Genomic DNA, 21610 nt, shown 5'->3' on the forward strand with positions numbered 1-21610 from the left:
TTTATTACAGTCCGCGCGTTACTCACAAGCACACTGATACTGCTCTATCATTAGCTAAATGTAAACTCTGCCCTCCCTGCCAATTGACACGGATAATAGGCGACCAACAAATTCGTGGGAAACTTATTCCGTGGGCTGCAATTATATTACCAATGCTGAAAGTCGGCGTTTCGGCAAAATGTGGCGCCAATTTCGACGCTCACGTTCCTCCGCCGTCCCCGTCTGCCGTGCTGCCAATCAGTGCGAAACCCGAGTCCCGCCAGTGGTAAGCGCTGCTGGCACACCTGGCCGCGCACGCAGATCAATTATCGTTGAAAAACTCTTCGCTCGCACCGCCACTCGAACTCGCAGATGCGCAGTCGGGCGCGCAGTCGGCCATGCACTCGCGACTTTCGCCGGAACACAGCGGGGGGATTCTCGCTGTCGCGAGTACCTTTTACACGGCGGGTCTCACCGCCTGCATGAAACTTGCGCACAGTAGCCGGTCACAACGTATAGTGGCCGTGAAGACGTCTCGCACCACCGGCTCGAAGCCCGCTATAAGCGGCCGGGGTCCTTATAAAAGCTAATCCATTATGCATTTGCCCCAGCTCGCAGAGCCAGGGGAGGAGGCCGGTACCGTCGTGAAGCGGAGTTGCTGCGTCTGAAGGGTGTCTCGACGCGCGCGATGTTTAAGTGGGTCCAATGTAACCTTATTTTTGGTGGCGGTTGTTGTAAGACAACTTGAGAGACTTGCACGAACAGTTTTGTTGAGTGGCCAGGTGCCTTTAATGCGGGACACGTTTGCCCCTGTTTTTTGGTGCGAGGGAGAGGAGGTCAGTGCCCATGCAAAGCGGAGTCCCTTTGCCCGATGGGTCTACAATACGCGGCCAGGTTTCCTGTAGGTGGGTCCATTGTAGTTTTGTTGCCGGTGGCTGCTCGTGGTGGTGGGGGGTCACACACCGGTGCGCGATGACGGTGCAGCAGCGGCAGCCGGTGGGCGCCGCCCAGAGCGTGGTCGAGCGGTCGGGCGCCCCGCGGTGGCTTTGTTGCGCGCGCGCGGGCAAAACCGGTGCTTGGCGGGGGGATGACGTCAGCTGGACGCCACGAACGCCTTCCCCCCCTCGTACCCCTTGGTCCCCCCTCCCTGCCTCCCCTCTCCGGCAGAGGCAGCGCCGCTCGCGGGGGAACAATGCGCTAGGCGTCGTCTCGGCCGGCGTCGTTCCGCGCTGTGTCCCCGTGCCACGATCATGATGACGCCGCCGATGGCCGTGTGCTCCGCGCTGCTCCTCGCCATCGTCGCCGCGCTAGGAGCGGCCGAGAACGTGCTGGATGCCATACGCAACGACGGCGAGCTGTCCTCGGTAAGTAGACCGGTTGCTTTGCGCGCCGTGGCAGTGCGCGCGCGCGACCAGTTTGGCGCCATGTTCTGTGGACCCCATGCATGGGCGAGCCGTCATGGCGCCGGTCGATCGAAACCGCCGCAGCGGCCCGTGCGCGCGGCCCGGGAGCGCCGCCCATTCCGGTCTTTCCATGCCGACCCGAGCGAACGCTGGCGAGCCGGCCCGAGCGAGCGAGCCGTGAATGGGGCGCGCAATTGACCGCACAAAGGAGGAACCCTCTGCAGGGCCGGAAGAAGCGCTTCGGGTCGTCGGCTCCTTGGAGCAAAGCCGGCGCGGACGCCGCCGTCACAGTGCGCGCGGACACACTCGCCCCATGGGGTGGGGTCGCGTCTTCGCCGGCAACGGCTTCCATCGCCGTGGTCAGGCTGCTCATCCTGCCTTTCTGGAAGCAGCGCGGCATGTGGGGCAGGGACGAGTCCCTTGCAGTGCGGGGCGTGTGGGGTTCGTCCACGCGCTTCTACCGAGTCAGAATGCACAGCGTGTCGAAAGCCGAGGCGAATCTCCCAAAGATGCGCCGCCTGAAGACTCCTCCTTGGCGCACGAGTACGCCGCCGAAAGGGACGTTGCGTGAAGCGGCCGCCACGGTAGCATTCGCCGTGGGGCGGGGCTACGAGCCCTTTCGCCGGAGAATCGCTCCGTGCGGGGCTAATCTCCGACCGTTGCGGATGCCCTCCACAAGCACTTCCACGGTAGCGTCTCGGATTTCAGCGTGACGCACGGGCGAGTCCTTATTCTCGGTGCTACAGCACGGGAACCGTCGCGGAGTTGCCGATAGAAAATGCGAAGCGGCGAGCGTTAATAGTTCAGCATGAAATGGGCAGGCGTGCCCGTCTCTGCCAAAAAGAAAACAGCAGACAGCGTCTCGCAGGCATACAATGTTTCAAACGAGGATGACGCTGCAGAAAACTGTGAACGCTGACAAGCCGTTTAAGGTGGATGAGTCACGATATTGCGTATCCCCCACTAACGTGGTTCTCCAACCGTCATGGTGGAAGGGCGGTGCTGCTTGCATCGAAATTGGCTGCCTGTCGTCAGGAGCGGTCGTTTGTGTACCGGTAGTGCATCTCTTTTTCCTTATTTACAACGCTATGCTCGTGCCTATGCATGCAAACAGGTTCTCGTGGAGCGGCACGTGCTTTCATTGACGCCGCATGTCTGCGGAAGTCTCTCACCCTCTCGACGCGTCGGCGTGTTGCCTGTTTGGGGCGCGTTTTTACACTACGGGATTTCTCTTTCTCATATTCGATTCTCAACAGACAGGTGAGTCGTCGCTTGAGAACCTGATGCGTCACTCAAACGCCAACAGTGCTCCGTCGCTGGTCGCTCGCGAGTTGTGTTACGCACTGGCCGACCAGAAAGAATGGGCGAGGAAAGCGGGCATTCGGCGCTGGCAAACAGCGATGAGGAAATCGTCCGCGTAGTGACTTTCTTGGGAAAACCACTGTCGTTAGCCATTCTCTCTCTATTTCTCTTTTACCTTTTCCTTAAGGCAAATTTGGGTGCGTACAAGAATAGCATCGACGTCAACATTGAGGAACAGTCCACGTATGCCTATTTTCACAGCTATCGGCAACGTGTTTTGTTCGTAAGCGTTTTTTTTTAGGTCTCAGTGGCATAACATGGGATGCGTTTCACCATAACTGGAAGGTGGGCGTGGCATGATGTATGCTGCGATCAGTTACTCCGTCTTAATACGCAGCAGTGTTAAGCTCTTGTCCATGCGCTGTTTTCATGCCAGTTTATTGGCTGTTCCTAAAGTTTCAAGAGCTCTTACAATTTGTTTTTGCAGGGCGTCCTGATGCAATTTGGTTGGGAGGCAGAAGACTGTGCTTTGCCGTTGAGTAGTTCAACCATAGCTGGCTAAGCTGTGGCCAATCCAGATACTTTCTTTTTACAGTCGTTCATTTTACGTATCGACATTAAACGTCTATAGCCAAGCCTCTGACACAGTATGAACTATAATTAATTACGAGGCACCCCAGAGTAACCGATTATAAAGCGCTATTAAACGTAGCTTATAAATCGACTTTAAATCCTTTGGTTTACCTATTTCGTACGCCAATACAGTGCCATTTTCGACACACAGTATTAATTATAAATTTCGTCCCAGTTTAGACAAATTCCTGTTCTTTGTTTTGTTGAACTACTACAGCGTGCTGCTTTCTTCTAACTTATGTTTACATTTCGCGCCATGTGTCTTCTCGGTTCATGTTGTGACCTACGTATATTAACTGTCCTTTTCAATTTCTTCACTTCAGTATAATTATATTCACCTAAATTTTCCAAAAAAATCTTGAAAGGTTTTTCGGAAGACGGGGCTGAGAAAATTTTCTTTACTCGGATTGTCTAAAAACATACGAAATGATAAGCTTTTCCTCGCACCTACCTCCCGCATAAGAAATGGAGCACTCCTTCTTTCTTTTTCATATCAGTCAAAGGAAATAACAACACTGTGATTGCAGCCCACGCGTATAGTGATTGGTTTCAAACCTGTTCGGCTTTCCGATGTGCCTCGCCTATTCAGTTAATTTGAGCTCTTGTTTGAGCCTTCTCTCCTTGAGCGTGTGAGCATTCATTATTAATTCGATTTTACTATGTTTAACGTTCGAGAGCGACACAGATGTTACGAGATCCGCCACAGTGGAGGACACTTTCGATTACGTGCGCCCGCCGCCTGGTACTGTACAGCGGCGTTCGTGCGTTCCGCCCTCAACGGAACACGGACGAGGAGGCCGGGAATCGAACCCGCTACGTCTTGCTCAGCAACAGTACGCCATAGCCAATGACCAACCTCGGCTGGTCCCTGTATATGAGTGCGTCTTCCACGCAGATTATAGTGTCCCGAGCGTGATTGACCTCTGCCGCTGGCATCACCGCAATTATAACTTCTCGCTCGGAGCATTGAACTCTTGTGGGCCGTGACACAACGCGGCTAAGGAATGAAATGCTTCTATCGTTCCCCTTTAGCTTTCCTCTACCCGCCGAACAGGTACACATCGATTCTGCTGTGACGTAACATCGTTGTGCAATTCATACCGCAGCAACAGCGATTAGCCATGCCTCGTGGCAACGACGGACACTCAACACGCGCGGCCGCCCCGTCAGTGTCGGCGCAGCGCTTGCAACAGCAGGACGTCCCTTCGCACGTGCGCCAGCGAGTCTCCGTGCGCTGCTTGCATTTGCAGCGAGCAACTGAACGACGTGACTCCTTCAGCGCATTCGGCCGAAGGAGTCACGGAAATGGTTTTCAGATTGCTTTTAGTTGCAGCCTTCTCGAACTTGGCAGGCGTATAGAGGCTGCCTTGAAGGAAGCGTGTCGCCAGTGTACTGGTACGACGTGACATTTCTATAGCCAAAGTAATGTGCAAACTCAGATCAACTGCCGCTCTTTTTGTTTTATTCTTCTTGCGATTTTTCTTTCTCTCCTTACCGCTTTTGTAAACATAGTAGGCCGACAACACCGCTATTTTATGGCTTCAAATGAATTTTCGATTAAGAATGCCCTCTAACGTCTCCCATCGAATAAGATAAGTTGGCAGGACTATTTTGAAAATTTGCCCTCCCATATCAACCTTGCTTTAGGGTGCACCGCTTAGGCGCTCGTTCCTGTGGCGAAAGTCGGCGTCGGCGTAACCGAACGAATGAGCACAACAGCGAAGGATGAAAGACGCGAGCCGCGAACGGCGAAGACCAATGAGAGCAGCCCCTTCAGTGGCGTGCGCACAGGAAACTGGTGTCACGCGGACCCGCCCTACCGTTCCACGCGTACTCGTATCTGGTCTCAGCCGGAACGCTCGTTTCGTATAGTACCGCCTGCTCGCGTCGGCTTTCGCTCACGCTTGTTTGGTTAGCTTGGTTTAGTCTTGTTCGCGCTTGTTTCGATTGTCGTGGTTTGCGATTGTTTTGCGATCTGATTGTATGCGCGACGCGAATTATGTAGTATACTTTCTGAAAGCGACGCGGCACCAGCGATTACATTGGAACCTTCGACGAGTCATCTGTAAAAGCCGTCGCGTTTAACCCGCAGATAAAATTTTCGACGATCGCCGACTCTGCTACGTGTCTCGCTCAGATTCTTTGCTTTAAAATATCGCGAAATGAAAACACGTATAGAGCTGCACTCAAATTTCGCATTAAGGAGTATCATAATCGTCGGTGAATTGTTTCGAGACAAGCCATTATTCAGAATGTGAAGTTGCTCAGAAATGGTCTGGAATAGTCGTAGTTTCCCAGCAACGCGTAATCCTTCGTTTGCCTCGTTGTCGCTTAACGTTACGGTTTCCTGCATTTTCTTTAATGTTCACGCCAGGGTTAATTATTGCTGTGTTGTAAACTCCTTTATTTGTTGAAATATATTTATTAGGAAATTCCAGAGTTCGGTATAGAATAGCTTGCCTTGAAGAAAAGTGGTGGCGGGGGGGAGCTCGTTAGCGGTTACATAGAGCGGCCAAATTTCTGTGGCAATGAAGAGAAAGCTACGGAGGCAAAGTGCGCACAAGCGAGAGCGATTCTGAAAAGATCGAGTCCCGCACTCGCTGCCGCCTTAGTTTAAGAAGGGGAAGAAAAAACACAATATCCTTATTGACAACCGCTAAATAAGACAGAACGCACCATTGAGTGCTGAAGCCGACTTACTTTGCGACTTCTCCCTTCCGCGTCCGGGCAAACGCGAAACCGTCGCACGCGGCAGCTGAGTCGATTCCAGCCTCTGTTCCGAGAAACCGAAAGCGCTGCCAAACGCTGCCGGACTACTTGGCGCAGTAACACATGTGCAGAAGCTCCGCCCCCTAGATTTTCTTTCATTTCCATCGAAAGTTGCGTGCGAGTATAGTCTGGTCTTGAAAGTCGGAAATTAACAGTTGCTACACGCTAATGCCCGTTTAGGTTACCTTATTTTTTGTTACGCGTACTAATAATGACAGACACAGCCACGAAAGCTCGTAATGGTTCTTTAGTACACCAAGATGACTATAACTTCCCATTTATGCCCGTGGCGTTCTGTACTATGCGTCTTACATCTATCCTAACTTCGCGAAGCTATAGATCAGGCACTTAGTCGAGGTTGTTTTCTCTGTGGTTCTATAATTACTCAGGTTAGTGCAGAATTTCATTTTCTGGTCTGTGGTGGATTGTGGGTCCGTATTCCCAAAAAGCTCTCACGCTAGAATTGTTCGTAAGTCCAAATTTCAGTCTATGCTGACGCTGTACATATCATTAACGAAGGCGGCGGGCCAATAGCAGAGAGCACTTACGAACAAAAAGCTTTGTTAGTTCAACTCCTGATTAATGGATTCTGTCTTAACGTGTTGACATTTGGTTTTTAAACAGCCATGAATTCAATGGAAATTCCTCCTGCCTGAATATAAAATGCACTCGCTACGACACTTTATCAGCGATAATAAGCGATTTCATAGAGATGTTTACAAGGATTATTTTGGACAGGAAGCGCATATATGTTATGAACGACTATGTTCTTTCTTCCTTTTGCGCTTCAGCCGAGCATGTTTGTTTTGACATGGCTGTGGTAAATCTTGGCAGTCAATCCGCATAATTATACAAATGGCCTCATGCCTGCAGCCCGTCTGCCGTAGCTGGGTAATGTGGTAATGTCGACGCCCATGGGTCCGAAGCCGATGGTGGCTCATTACGCATACCCATGTAAAAAAAGTAGAAAAAGAAGAAAGCGAAAGGCCAACAATAATCGCTGTCGTCCCAAACACACGCCTACTCATTGAGCCTTTTGGCAGTCTGCCTTTTTTTTTTTATTGTGCAGCTAGACCGTTGAGGCCATATGGGGAAGTAGGCACTTGTTACCGGAATATCACAAAGACGGCATGCTTCTATTTAAGGTAGACAATATATAGAAATACTTTAAAATTCCTAATATGGATAAGTTTCTGCGCTCAGAAACCTACGCACGCGTTTGTGCGGATTACGCCTCTGTCTCTCACTTTTCCTTCTTCATCTCTGAACCTCAGCTTCTTTGTTTGCAATATATACATATCCTGCTTAACGATAAATCAGCGCGCGATGTGTGACAAGTACTGGTGGCCTCTACTTGTGTTGAATGTCTCGAAGCAACTTGGGTTAGGATAACTGCGAGACGCATAGTGTACAACGCTGTGGGTTTAGATTGCAATGGAAGTTATGGTTATTATGGTATACTGACAGGGCTTGATGAGACGCCGTGATGGAGGACACTGCATTGGTACCGACCACTTGGGCTTCCGTAATGTGCGCCCAAAAACACGGCGCACGAGAGACGTTGCACTCCGCCCCCATCCAAACGCGGCTGCGAGTCCAACGCGCGACATCACGCTTAACAACAGCTAGAACGCCATGTAGCCACTGAACCAACACGGCGGGCACTGAAGATAACGCGAGTGACACGAGTATTGTAGCGCCGCCGTGACCGATGCATCGGTCGCTAGAACCGCGCATGTTGAGTGGGGGACCAATTCTCGGAAAGCCACATTGAGGCGGACGACACGCGACAGAGTAGGCACACAATGTGTGCGTACTCTGTTGTGAGTGTCGTCCGCGCATCAGCACATGCTCCGTTATAAAAATCACCGACATCCTAACGTCGTGTCCCACAACAAGAACAGCTTGACATTTGTGCCTTTTCTTTTTTTCGCTGGCTGTGTGTTTGTTTACATTTGGTCCGAGAACACCCGTGTACGTACATTTGGGGCACGTTAAAAACCCCAGGTGGTCCAAATTTTCAGAGCCCCCCCAGTACGGCGTGCCTCATAATGAGAAAGTGGTTTTGGCACGTAAAGCCCCATAACCGTTTTTTTTTTTTTTGACATGTGGTTCTTGAATTCAAAGCATAACAGTCTCCCCAGTGGGGGTCGTTCTCCATTCTGGCTCGATATCGCCCCGGGGTGGCGTTGGTTAGCAACATTGTTTTGGGAGATTTCCCGGCTTTGCATATCTAAATTTTCCTTGCTATAACCAAACTACCTACATGTTATTCCGCATGAACAGGGGCATGTGAGTTGAAGAGATCCCGGAGACTGGCGGGAAAATGCAAAATAATGATAATAAAGGTGTTAAAGAACGTAGAAGCTATTAAGTAACTAGCGCATGCTGAAATTGCCCGAATGCATCTTCCTCTTAGTGCTTTTTTCTTCTTCTTACTATTCCCTGTAGAGCAGTCAGAAAAACCGACTGCAGACGCCTGCACTCAGCCGAAGCTGCTCTCTCGTTCCCCTTTATTTTTATTTTTTATTTATTTATTTTTTGTTCGAGAGATGCAGCTCTCGACCCTTGGCGAAGGGCGAAATCACCATGCGCCACCATCATGAGATGCGAAGACATCCTGTTTTTGTGCGCTTTCGTGACGTTGTCGCGGGGTTAGCGGCGCGCTTGCTCGTCCCATGCAGGCAGTGCCACTCCGGGCAGCGAGGCGTACGCGGCGGCTTTATTTCGGTGCCTCTAAATTAGCCATGAATTCTGGTGCCCTCCTTCCTTAGCGGGGGGTCAGAAAAGAAAGGCAAATAAGAAAACATGTTTGTTACTTATCTCCAAGGCGGATGTAATACTAAGAATGAAATTGAACGAGTATATCATGGAAGTACTGTTGGACAGACCGAATATTATATCGCGCAGCAGCGTTGCTCTATGCAATCTCCCACTGCATTTCTTCCACAGAATGTGTTACGCAATTATAAGCAATGTTTTCGTGCTTTCCTCTCCAACTCTCTCGTCAGGTATGTGGAGTGGTGTCCAGATATTGAGACACATGGGGGTAATCACATTCGCACATATCTAAACATCAAAGGCTTGTCGTCTAGATCTGGTCCACGGAATACCATTCTGACGATTCAATGGGCCAACTTCAAATCTGAGATGGAAGATGCCTGCCGCGAGGGCCTACCCTCTGGGTTAGAGCAAACAATTAAAAATACGATGCAAAATGCCACTCGCATGATGACGATCTCTTCCACGCGAAACGACTTCAACATCGAATTAGAGCAACTTCGAGCACTTCGTCGCCGGGCGGAACGTCGATATCGGCGTACAAAATCAATCGATGACCTTAGGGCAGCCAGGAGATGCAAAAGAAGATTCAGCGTCGTATGGATAGATTAGCGTCGGAACGTTGGAGATCGTTTTGCCAGACACTAGACCCCCGCAAGCCACTGTCTCGCATTTGGAAAACGGTGCAAGGTCTGCGTTGCTTTCCGGAACAGCGTTTTCCATTCAAGACGGTCGCGCTTTTCCAAGGGCGGCAAGACGTCGATGTCGCAGGAGACTTTTGTGCGCGGATCGCAGACCAAGCGACTCGTCCAGATCCTCCAGCCCGAGGTGACGTCCCCGATTCCCGTGATTGCTGCATGGATCTTTCTTTTACAATGGAGGAGCTCGAAGCGGCACTAGCTCTCTGCAGGCGCTCTTCATCTCCGGGTCCAGATGGTATATCATACCGAGCCTTGTGCTATCTCGGAGAATCCACACGGAGAGAATTGCTGAGTCTTTACAACCCCTCATAGCGGGGGAAATGTTCCTGACGAATTGAATGGAAAGCCGCCTGGTGCCACTCTTGAAGCAGGGCAAATCCCCGCTAGAGCTCACCTCTTACCGCCCAATAGCGCTGGCCAGTTGTGTACGAAAGATAATGGAACGGATGATCTTCGGCCACCTGGAACAGTACCTTGAACACTACAAGATTTCTCCGAATTCCATGGCTGTTTCCGACGTGACCGCTCTTCCATCGACAATGTAGTTGATCTCGTTTCATATGTCCAGCACGAAAGGTCCCGTAAGCGTTTATCTGCAGCTTTATTCTAAGATGTGAAAGGCGCATACGATAACGTATTACATGAGGCCGTTCTCGATGCCGTTGCGACAATTGGCCTAGGTGGTCGAGTTTTTTGGGGGATAGCAAGTTACCTATCTGCAAGATCATTCTTTGTGTTAACTGACGATGGCCCAACTACGCGACGCTATACCAGCAGGGGCGTTCCTCAAGGCGGTTCTCTCAGCCCGACGCTATTCCACCTCGCTCTTGTTGGACATGCTGAATACTTGCCAACTACCATCAAGATTTAAATATACGCAGACGACGTTTGTGTCTGGACTTCGGCAGTTACACGTCCTCAGATGCGTGCGCGGCTTCAAAGAGCGGCAACTTTGACAGCGAGCTACTTGTGTAATCGAGGTCTCAGCATATCACCAGAAAAATGCGCACTAGTGGCATTTACTCGCAAACCAATGACGCTTATGTCATCTCAGCCAATGGGCGGACCATTTCCTATGTCAGAACCCACAGATTTCTTGACGTAATTATTGACCGCGACCTCTGTTGGAGGCCGCACGTGGCCTACATGAAACAGCGCCTGACAGCAACTTCCCAGTTGTTTAAATACTTGACAGGAAAGACGTGGGGGATGCCAGTAGACGCAATGCTGAAACTCTACAGAGCTCTCTTTCTCAGTTTTTTTAAGCTATAATCTACCTGTACTGAACAACACCTGCAAGACAAATATTTGCGTTCCGCAGGCAGCACAAGCTCAAGAACTCATTGTTTGCCTTGTTTTGCCCAGATGCACGTCAACAGAGGCAACTATTGTGATTGCTCGGGATCATACAATGCAAACTCACATTACGGTGGAAGCCCTGAGAACGCACATCAGACATTATGCACTTGCCCCCTATCACCACCTTGCAACACTACCTTCAGACAGGCACCAAGCATCATTCTCTAAAACTATCGTCAAGTACAACGACAAACTTCCCTCGGGCTTCACCGCTGCATCTAAACCATCGATACCCCCCTGCTGTCTTATTAGCCCCACATTACATCTCATTGTACCAGGAATAGGGAAAAAGTCTGAGCTGCCGTCGCCTGTGCTGAAACAACTGTCTCCGCTTTTTCTGCATGAGAGGTATGCGGACAGCGTACATATTTATACTGATGATTCCACAAACATCCAGTGTTCGTCCGGTTTTGTGGTTGTCCCAGCAAGAGTTATTACCATCAGCTTTAGGACTGACCACCCAACGACTTCGACAGCTGCGGAACTAGCTGCTCTTCGCGCTGCACTTTGTTTCGTCAATCGGGAACCCCCTCGACAAGGGTCAATCTTCAGTTACTCAAAGGTATCCCTGCAATCTGTGCTATCAGCTCTGCGTCGCGGGCCATACGAACAGCTCCTATTCGATATTAGATGCCTACTTCATACATCACATGAGAAAGAACATCACGTGATGTTTCACTGGCTGCCAAGTCACTGCGGCGTCATAGGAAACGAAGACGCCGATAATGCCGCCCGGGCAGCTCTTGAAGACACACAGGAAGAGGCCATACCACTTTCACGGTCCGACGCAGCCAGCAGACTTGGAGTGCTTGCACATGAGATCACGCTCTCTCTATGGTGCACACCAAGCAGCCAGCCCAACCGGAGCTATCGTCAATACCACCTGCCCTCTTTGATGCATCTCTGTATGCCAACTGGACTCCGCCTAAGAGAGGCCACTCTGCTTTATCGCTTATGGCTAGGGGTGGCATTCACGAAATCTTGCTCATTTCGCATTAAAATGGATGACAACGCTCTCTGGAATGCCTGTCTTTGCGAGGAGACGCTAGAACACATTCTGTGCGACTGTCCTGAATATAATGTTCAGAGACAGTCCCATATGGCGCCCGTTCTAGCGCACCTTGCCAATAGACCGTTGTCAGTTGAAACGATTTCCACATGTCGCCGACAGAAGACATCGCAGCTGAAGGCGACGAAGGGACTTCTTCGGTTTTTGAAAGAGGTGGGCTTGGACAAGCCGCTGTGACAGTGATGTCACGTACCACGCAAGAGTGACGGACTGTAACTGACGATATGTGTGCTGTGCTATGTGCTCTCTCTCTCCTCCCCATCTTTCATCCCCCATCCCCCTCCCATGTGTAGGGTAGCAAACCGGTTGAGATAAACTGGTTAACCTCCCTGCCTTTCCTTCTCCACCTTTTCCTTCCTTCCTCCTCCTTGCGGTTCACTCATCTAAGTCGTAAAGGCGGGCTTATTTATCACTTAAGAAGGATTCTGTACAGCACAGACGACGCGCGTATGAGGAAAGAAACGGAAAGCACCACCGCTGAATTTCGGCAACATGTACTACTGAAAATAGAACACGCAGATATAAAACCACTGGCGCGTGACCTTCACAAGGGACAGTTTATAACAAATAACAAACGCATACATTACATTGGCGCAGTGGGAACACCTTGTTCGCGCTCTTGTAATCTGCCGCTTGTGAAGGTCATGAAATATGACCCGCGTATTTAGAAGCTGCTCACGACACGCTTTAAATTTCATGGTAATGTTACCCTGCCCGCCCAAGACGCGTTGCGCGTTCCGCCGGCACCATTCGTCAACATGCTTGTCTAGGACACGCTGTCCAACGACTTTGCGCTTACTGACCTTCTACATGTCTAGGAATATAATACGAGGCCTTTTCTGGCATTTTACGTTCACTGCTTTGTCGACAAGGATGTCCGACATTCTATGGCATCCGTGTAACTGCACCGTAAAACGTATAGTTTAGGAAGCGGTAATTGATGGACAACCGGTCTTCAAGGTTGTGTAAAAGCAGCAGTCTGCTGTAAGAGGAAAACATTGACGTTCGTAGGAAAGCAGTAAATGGGCAGCCTGTTTGGGGCCGTTACAAGTCTATCAACTAGTCATTCAGGGTTATTAAGCTGCTCTGATGAAGGCAAAAAAGAAGAAGCAGAAGGGGAGATGGGGGAGGAGCTCTGGAACGAGTGTATATCCATTCACCAGAAATGTGATCACGTTGTCAGCACTCATATAATCCCTCACGGTCTCATTTTTATATTTCTCCACTTAGAGTACATAATAGGCTCAAGGGATCTAAGGTCGGCTCTCTCTTTTTTTTTCCCTCTTGAATGAATATCTTATCTTTTTCTCGCCATTCATATAAGGCCAAAGCACCATCTTCCATGCAACTGGATAACGTATGCAGCGAAAGACATTTCCAGATTTCCTTCGTCGACCTCTATAGCAGCTAGCTGTTGTGGCCGCGGCAATAGACTCGGCGCCTATTTTTACACGTGCTCTCCATATTTACTAGCTCTGCCAAGTGACGGCGGTGGTAACGCATGCGCTACAGATTGCCATAACTTTCACTTTCAACAGCGCTCGTGCATTTCTTTCCTTCTTTCTTTCCTTCTTTCTTTCTTTCTTTCTTTCTTCTTCTTATTTTTTTTTTTTGGTTCGGTATGTTCCTTTTTCCTCTCTTAAGTTGGCCGCGACATGTCTTTATCCTGGCCGGTTTTGCCGATAGCAAAACCCGACAGCTATTGCGAGAAATGAAAGCGAGGAAAACTAAAACTGGAACAACTTCACTCGGTATGAAAATTTCAGTGGGGCTCAGGTGCAACTTACAAGCGCGTTTGAGGAAGAGAAAACTTTTTCTTTTCGCACAGCCTCGTCAAGCATCGCTTCGAATTCCCCGCAAATAGCTGAATCACGCTAGCTGTAGGAAGGCAATATTCCGCAATATGGGCGTCGCCATCGCCTTACGTTGTGCCGCTGTTTTGCATGCACGTCTTTTATATCCTATCGCCGAGTACGTAAATCTCCATTAAATTATTGGCGTTTGACGTCATCCGTGATCGAAGACGCTTCGCAAACGTAGAGCAACTTTTTTAGCTCAGTGATACTTAGGTAAAACTCAACAGCAACATGATTAATACTACTTTTTACTTACTTAGTGTCCAATTATGTTCGTTTAATTAATTAATTTATTTATTTATTTATTTTACATTGTATCTTTGATATCTCCTTGAGAAAGCACTGTTTAAGACTGAGCCGATACATCCTCACCGTCACTAAGCAAGACATTAAGAAACGCTGTGCGTTCTTCCACCAAAGAGCGAGTGTAGTTCGTTGAACTCCGCACAACGAAAGCGCGTTGCAAGCCGTCGCCGAGTGGAATACTCCAGGAGAATGATACTCTGCATTTGCTGTAGCGTAGTGCTCCTTTATGTGTAACCATAGCGAATTGCCTGGGTTGGAAGGCATCTCTTCCTCTCCGACGGGCCACCCCGACTCGAAGCCGTGCCCGGTCTCCTGGTAAGACCCGGCTGCCGGCGAGGCGCACCGATGCTGGTGGTCTTAACGTGATGCGTGATAAAACTTGCGAAAATGCCACAGGCATGACATGGGCGTGGTTAGAGGTATGGTACTGACTGAACAGTATGACGTCACATGTCATATACCTTTTGCGGGCGTTTCATGAAGTGTTAAACGTGGTTTTTAGTATTAGTTTCTGGACACTCTAGATGGATGGCTGCTCATATTCCCATTTTTCAGCGATTTGAAATAATCGTTAGAGCTGTTAAGGGTAGAGGCTTGGACGAGCTGGTAATTAATGCAAAACGAACCCAGCGCAAAAGACGGGTACACAGAAAGAAAGGCACACCCGGCATTGACTTGCAATGATCACTGTTGGATTGTCGGAAGTCAGCGCCGTGTGCTTCTGTCTGTGTCCACATTTTCCACGATGTGCTCGTCTTGCTTCATATCCAAACACCGCTATCCCCGTTTGGTGAAATTCTATATGGCACCACTCAGGGATTTATTTCTCCGTGTGTCGTGCTGTAGTGTCAACATTGATTGTAGGTCAAAAAAAAACTTAAAGCATTTAGGATTGTCTCATGAAGGAGCATTGGCGCTAGTGCTTCTTGTCATTTGTTGGCTTAAGCATATAAATTACGTTAGCTTTAATGGAACTCGTTGCATTGAACATGTGTGAGCGAAAGGAAAGGAATGCCCATCAAGCTTCAACTTGGATGAATTATCTTGCTCGATGGCAACGCTTTACATATATAAAATAACGTGATTTTTTTAAAAGCAATGTGCGTGACTCTATCGACCTGTAGTAGGGACTAAGGCTATTTTCTAGCGCATCGCATTTTTAAGCGTGCTCAAGTAAACAAATAAGGAGACCTTCATGTCCGCTCTCTTTCAGCCTTCCGTTATTTCTAATAATGCTTATGGTTCTCATGAAGAAAAGTGCTCCACTATTCTGTGCGCATTTGGAAGATTGGTGATGTGTTTAATTCTTTACACGAAAGTCGAAGATGAACACAAGATCACTTCCTGGATAGCAAGGCTCGCTGTGCTGAGAAGAAAAAAGGGCTTTAATGTCGCCGCCTAATTATTATTCTTTTTTAGAGGAAAGCAAGGGACGGCTATTAAATTGATTGGTTTCTTAGGTTGGAAGCCGGCAAGATCACCTGATCCGTGCCCTTTGTGCGCTCTTAAATTTATCCTTTGTAATAATTCTGGGAATGATAGCAATAAACCGCTATGGTTTGCAAAGGAAACGGGTTTTACAATAAGGTCCAAACCGGCATCTTCAAATACATTTTCTTCGTCCACATGCAGTATATGGGCTGAATGGGCTGAATATGAGCTCCTCCAACTTTACGAAAATATGTTCCTTTTAACGACGAAATGCCTCGTACAAGCCATATCCGTTCCAAGAGTGGCCTATAGATCTGCTTCTCGCCCAGCAGGATGTGATGTAGCACATCACCAGAATGATCAAACCGAACATCCAAAGTGGAGCGAGCGTGGCTGACTATCTTTGCGAAGACAACGAATTGGAGCTTTGGTTAGCAGCGATAGCGATAGCGCAGCTATAATGGGGGTCGTCGTCAACCGGTCGTCATTGGACGAGGTATCGGAAGGAGTTAATGCAGATTGCCTTCGTGTTCGCAAAAATAGCTTCATGGTGTCGATAGCGCGCAGCTAGAAGTAGGCCTAATCCTCTTGATAGTGCGCACTGTGCTGGTCATTTATTCCGCTGTACTCGCTTCAGCTGCTCGCTCCTGCAGTACCTACAGCTGACGGATCGAATGAGCCAGTTGCAGAGCTTTCCCCTACTTCGTTTAGAAGACTCGCCGTACTCTCTGAAGAGCTCTGCCACTTTAGAGAATATTGTGGTATATTGTAACGAAGAGAAAGCCTGACGCACAAACGTATATATACTTCATTACATAGGTAAAAGTTAGTGGTAAACACGCAGGCTGATACAAAGGTCACAGCTCCAGTATAGACACTCTACCACGTCCTCTTCGTCTCCCTCATACGCGCACGGTCCTGTCCAAATGCACCGTAACGATATAAAGAGGCACGCTCGAGAGAGTAGCGCACGCCAGTCGAAACATTCTGCCGGTCTGACGAGGCCTGTAGGTGGCAGGCATCGCATCTTTGTGACGCCGCGTGCTGGTGGTCGAGCGCCGGCATGCTTGCCGCGTTGGGCGGCCGGTGTGCCGGATTGCCTCAACTGGCGCGGCCTCGCCAGAACGAAGCGGACGCGCTCGTGGGGCCAAGGACGCCTCATCGACCCGGGTTCCACTCTTTCTCTGGCTCGCATCGGAGGTGCTCCCGCCGGGTCCTTTTCTTGGAGAAGGGCACGCGGCCAGAGCAGTGTGGGCCGCCGATGCCGGCAGTAGGCCACGCCAGTTTGGGGCAGAGCGTCGGAGAAGGGAACGGGCGCTTGCTGTCCCTCCAGGAATGTGCGCGTATGCCGTGGCATGCGTTTCAATAATGCGGCTCGAAATCTGAGAATGCCAGCGCGTTACGATTTCGGCGGGCGCAGTGTCAGTAGGCTGGCTGTCTTCGAATGTGTTCCGGAGCCCCGTCCAAGAGTGTGTATCGGGAAGCATGTTTCAAGTTGCGCGACGTACAGGAACATTTTTTCTCGCAGTGAGGTCATTACGCAAGCACTTTGAATATGTGACGGTGGTGGTGCCTTGTGATTCCGGGATGCACAATTCAGATATGTTGGAGGAATTACAAGCAAATATACCCTGGATGATGTGAACCACCCATTCAGGTTGACACTTGCAAACAAATATGCAGCCTTATAACAGAGAGATAAAGATGACATAGAGGCAATGAATGAAGCCGTAACTAGGCTGGCTTCAGAAGCAACAATTGAAGTGGTAGGTAAGGCACCAAGGAAACCACTAGGTAAGCTCTCCCAAGTAACAAAGGACCTAATAAAGAAACTACATACAAAGAATGAAAGTGTCCAACTCAAGAGATAGGATAGAATTCGCGAAATTGTCAAAACTGATCAACAAGGAGAAAATAAGGGTTGTTCGAAATTGCGACATGACAAAGACTGAGAAAGCAGTAAAAAATGGCCGCTGCCTGAAATCAGTCAGAAGGGAACTTGTCATCGGAAAAACCAAGATGTATGCACTGAAAGATAAGCAGGGTAATATCATTAGCAATCCCGCAGATATAGTAAAAGCAGCGGAAGAATTCTATACTGACCTGTACAGTCCCCAAAGCGGCCAGGATACTTCCATTCGAAGTTTTAATGAAGAGGTTACAGAGGCTCCTTCTATAACTAGCGATGAAGTTAGAAGGACCTTGCAAGACATGAAAAGGGGAAAAGTGGCAGGAGAAGATGGACTACCAGTCGATTTAATAAAAAATGGAGCAGATATAGTACTTGAAAAACTAGCGGCCCTTTATACAAACTGTCTATCGATTTCAAGGGTACGAGAGAACCGGAAGAATGCCAAAATTATACTAATCCACAAAAAGGGGGAGGTTAAGGAATTGAAAAATTATAGGCCCGTTAGTTTACTTCGAGTATATAATCTCCAATATAATCTCCAATAGAATAAGGGCAACTCTGGACTTAAGTCAGCCAAGGGAACAGGCAGTTTTAAGGAAGGGAAGCTCTACAATGGATCGTCCATGTCATTAATCAGGTAATCGAGAAATCCGCGGAGTACATTCAGCCTTTCTATATGGCTTTTATAGATTACGAAAATGCATTTGATTCTGTAAAGAATCAGCAGTCATAGAGGCATTACGTAATCAAGGAGTACAGGACGCTTACGTAAATATCTTGGAAAGTATCTACAGAAATTCCAAAGCTACCTTAATTCTTCCCAAGAAAAGTAGGAAGATACCTATAAAGAAAGGGGTCAGACAAGGGGACACAATTTTCCCAATGCTATTCACTGCTTACTTGCAAGAAGTATTCGAGCTATTAAACTGACAAGGCGTAGGAGTAAGGATCAACGGCAAATATCTCAACAAGCTGCGATTTGCAGATGACACTGTCCTGTTCAGCAACAGTGGGGACGAGTTACAACAAATGATTGAAGACCTTAACAGAGGGAGTATGAGAGTGAGGCTGACGATTAATATGCAGAAGACAAAGATAACGATGAATAGCCGGGCAAGAGAAGAAAAGTTCAGGATCGCCAGTCAGCCTCTAGAGTCTGTGAAGGAGTACGTTTACCTAGGTCAATTACTCACAAGGGACCCTCAACATGAGAAGGAAACTTACAGAAGAAAAAAATTGGTTGGAGCGCATTCGGCAGACATAGTCAGATCCTGAGTGGAAGCTTACGATTATCATTAAAAAGAAAGATGTACAACCAGTGTGTTCTATTGGTGCTGATATATGGGGCAGAGACTAGGGGACTTACAAAGAAGCTCGAGAACAAATTAGGGACCGTGCAGAGAGCGATGGAACGAATATTGCTAGGCATAACGTTAAAGGACAGAAAGAGAGTGGTTTTGGATCAGCTAGCAAACAGGGATAGCCGGTATTCTAATTGACATTAAGAGAAAGAAATGGAACTGGCATGCAATGCGTAGGTTAGATAACCGGTGGACCATTAGGGTTACAGAACGGGTGCCAAGAGAAGGGAAGCGCGGTCGAGGACGGCAGATGACTAGGTGGGGTGATGAAATTAAGAAATGCGCAGGCGCTAGGTGGATCCGGTTGACGCAGCATAAGGGTAATTGGAGATTGCAGGGAGATGCCTTTGTGCTGCAGTAGACAGAAAATATGATGATGATGATGATGATGATGATGATGATGATGATGATGATGATGATGATGATGATGATGTGATCAGGTGACACACGAGCGCTAGACTGCTACGGCGCGGTGTGCCAGTTATCACTTTACTTCATTGTCTCTCTCTCTCTCTTGCACGCACGCACGCACAAACACGCGCACACACACACAACACACCGCGCATAGACGCACGCGCAAAACTCACCTCGAAGAAACAGAGATCTGTCGTGCGATCGTTGGTGTTATCGCTATACAACGTATGTAATAAACATGCAGTTTTTTCAGCTTATACGAGTGCTGTGAACCTTACAACACTGTTGCCTGAAAAGTCCAACAAACCGATAATGGGAAACGTGGTCTGCAAAGCTTTGAGTGTTGCACGCAGTTATAATTTACAGAATAAAGGAGCTGCATTAAACCAAGTAGCAGTCATTCGGACATTAAGACAAATAAAATATTTTGTTATTATAAAGGTTTGACAGGGAAGGGGAGCGAGTTTAACAGTGCGTATGCGTAGCATGTTTCAGGGAAAAAAATATTGATTGTGAACGCAGTGAGCTACCAGAGAATAATGGAATAAATTTGGCCGCCCGGATTTCCTCAACGTGCACATGAAGCATGGTGCACAAGTGTTCTTGCGTTCCCCCTCCTTCGGAATGCCGCATTTATCGCGAGATATCAAACTCGCGACTTCGTGCTCATTAGAAGAACGTTATAGGCCCTGAAAAACCGCGGATGGTCCATGTTGCGTTTCCTCAGCCTCCCTCCCCCTATCCCTCATCTACTAAGTTACATTAAACTCAATCCAAGAATAGCCTGCCGGCCAATTCTATTGCGATACCTACTTGAACGTTGTTGCTCTTCGTGTCACTTGGTGGTTCGTACCTTGACAGTGCAGCGACGAGAAAGTAGATTTCCTGTGCACAGTATTCGATTTGCCCTGCTTTGCGTGAACTAGTTCGCACCAGTTCCGTGCTAGTTTTTACTCGCGCGGAACCCTCCCGGAACCGGTAACTTGCACGTGCCCTACACTGCCGACAACTGCGTGGAGTTCTGCAAGCTTGTCCCGTACTAAGCTGTGTGAAACAAATGCCGACGTCCATGCAGTGTCGAAGTGAATCGGTAAGGTGTAGCGGTAAGGTGCCGGGCTTAGGATGTGTAGGTCGCACGATCGAATCCTGGTCGGAGCAGTTTTATTTGAAGCGCCTCCTCACTAGTTCATCGAGTGGACGTTATAAGTTCGTCGAGAATGTTTCGCGCATGCACAAACACCACAGTCTGCGTTGAAAACAGCCAGTCCTCCGTGCATTTTCAGCGTGATAAACTGCTACACTGTTATTGCTGTGGTAGCCGCGGCAGACGTCATATCGCTGCCGTCACATCAGGCGGCGGCTAATGTCAGCAGAAGCTCCGCTCCGCAGTTCTCGCATTAAGCGCGCTGTAGCTCTGGTCTGGCTTGACGACTGTGAACGACAGGGATACAGAAGACCGGCTTCATGCCACTGCACAGTAATGCGACGAACGAGAGAGCTATCAGTACTGTAGCTGAACGTATACTTATGTCTTTGAGACGGACAACGAACGACAGCGCCCACCTTCGCGCCGCTGGTGTAAATGTTTTTTGAACAAGCACGGATACGACCTGCCCTCCTGCAGGGCCGCTCAGTTCTCGCGTCCAGCTCAGCGCATTTCGTGTTCCTTCTTGCATGACGCTCTTAATCGACCTACGCGAATTCCTCTAATCGCGTGCGAGTCTGTGCGCCGTGCCTCACAATTGTCGCGTTCCTCATAATTTATCCCGTTCTTCCTCTGCGTTGATTCGGCGCGTCGCGCCACTTGTGCTGGTTCGCGACGTCAGGCATCACGTCGGGCGTGTGCTCTTACTACGTCTTGGGATTTCTCAGAAGACTGTCGATAATTGCGTCTGATTGTTGAGTGACGCTACCTCTCACCGTCTGTTTTAATGCACTGAGCGAAGTTATACACCGGACCCAACGCGCATCGATGCCTGTGTTGTCGCTTTCAGTTGCAACAAAATTCAGCAGAGGTTAGCTGATCGAGCCTCAAGCGGCGCCTTTTCAAACAGCCTCAAGAAGAGGCGCCAACCCTGTCGAAGTCAATGGAAAGCTCTCTATATGCTCCATGAGCCAAGGCACATTGAACGAGGCACATGGAAGGCTGCAACGTCTCTTCCAATTTCCGTGAAACTCGACGACCTTTCGTACGTCGCGATTAAGATTTGAAATGTTCGAGCACTATCGAAAGCTATAGTCGCTACAAAAATAAAAATAACTATTTTCGCTACAAAAACACAAATAAGAAAGGTGCTTTGAGTATGAACGTGCGCTTCTAAGGGGCGCATAATA

The 21610-nt window shown here is 48.8% G+C and overlaps 1 protein-coding gene across 1 annotated transcript in view; it reads left to right on the forward strand.

Moving 5' to 3' along the window:
- The first annotated feature begins 1152 nt into the window (after positions 1-1152).
- Positions 1153-21610, forward strand: part of Fas1 (fasciclin 1) — a 66843-nt gene continuing 46385 nt past the window's right edge. The window contains exon 1 of the mRNA XM_065432540.2: positions 1153-1343. Coding sequence (XP_065288612.1) covers positions 1230-1343 — 114 coding nt within the window. The 5' untranslated portion in view covers positions 1153-1229. The remainder of the gene's footprint in view (positions 1344-21610) is intronic.

This window comes from Dermacentor albipictus, chromosome 4 (genome assembly GCF_038994185.2).
Source record: "Dermacentor albipictus isolate Rhodes 1998 colony chromosome 4, USDA_Dalb.pri_finalv2, whole genome shotgun sequence".
NCBI lineage: Eukaryota > Metazoa > Arthropoda > Arachnida > Ixodida > Ixodidae > Dermacentor > Dermacentor albipictus.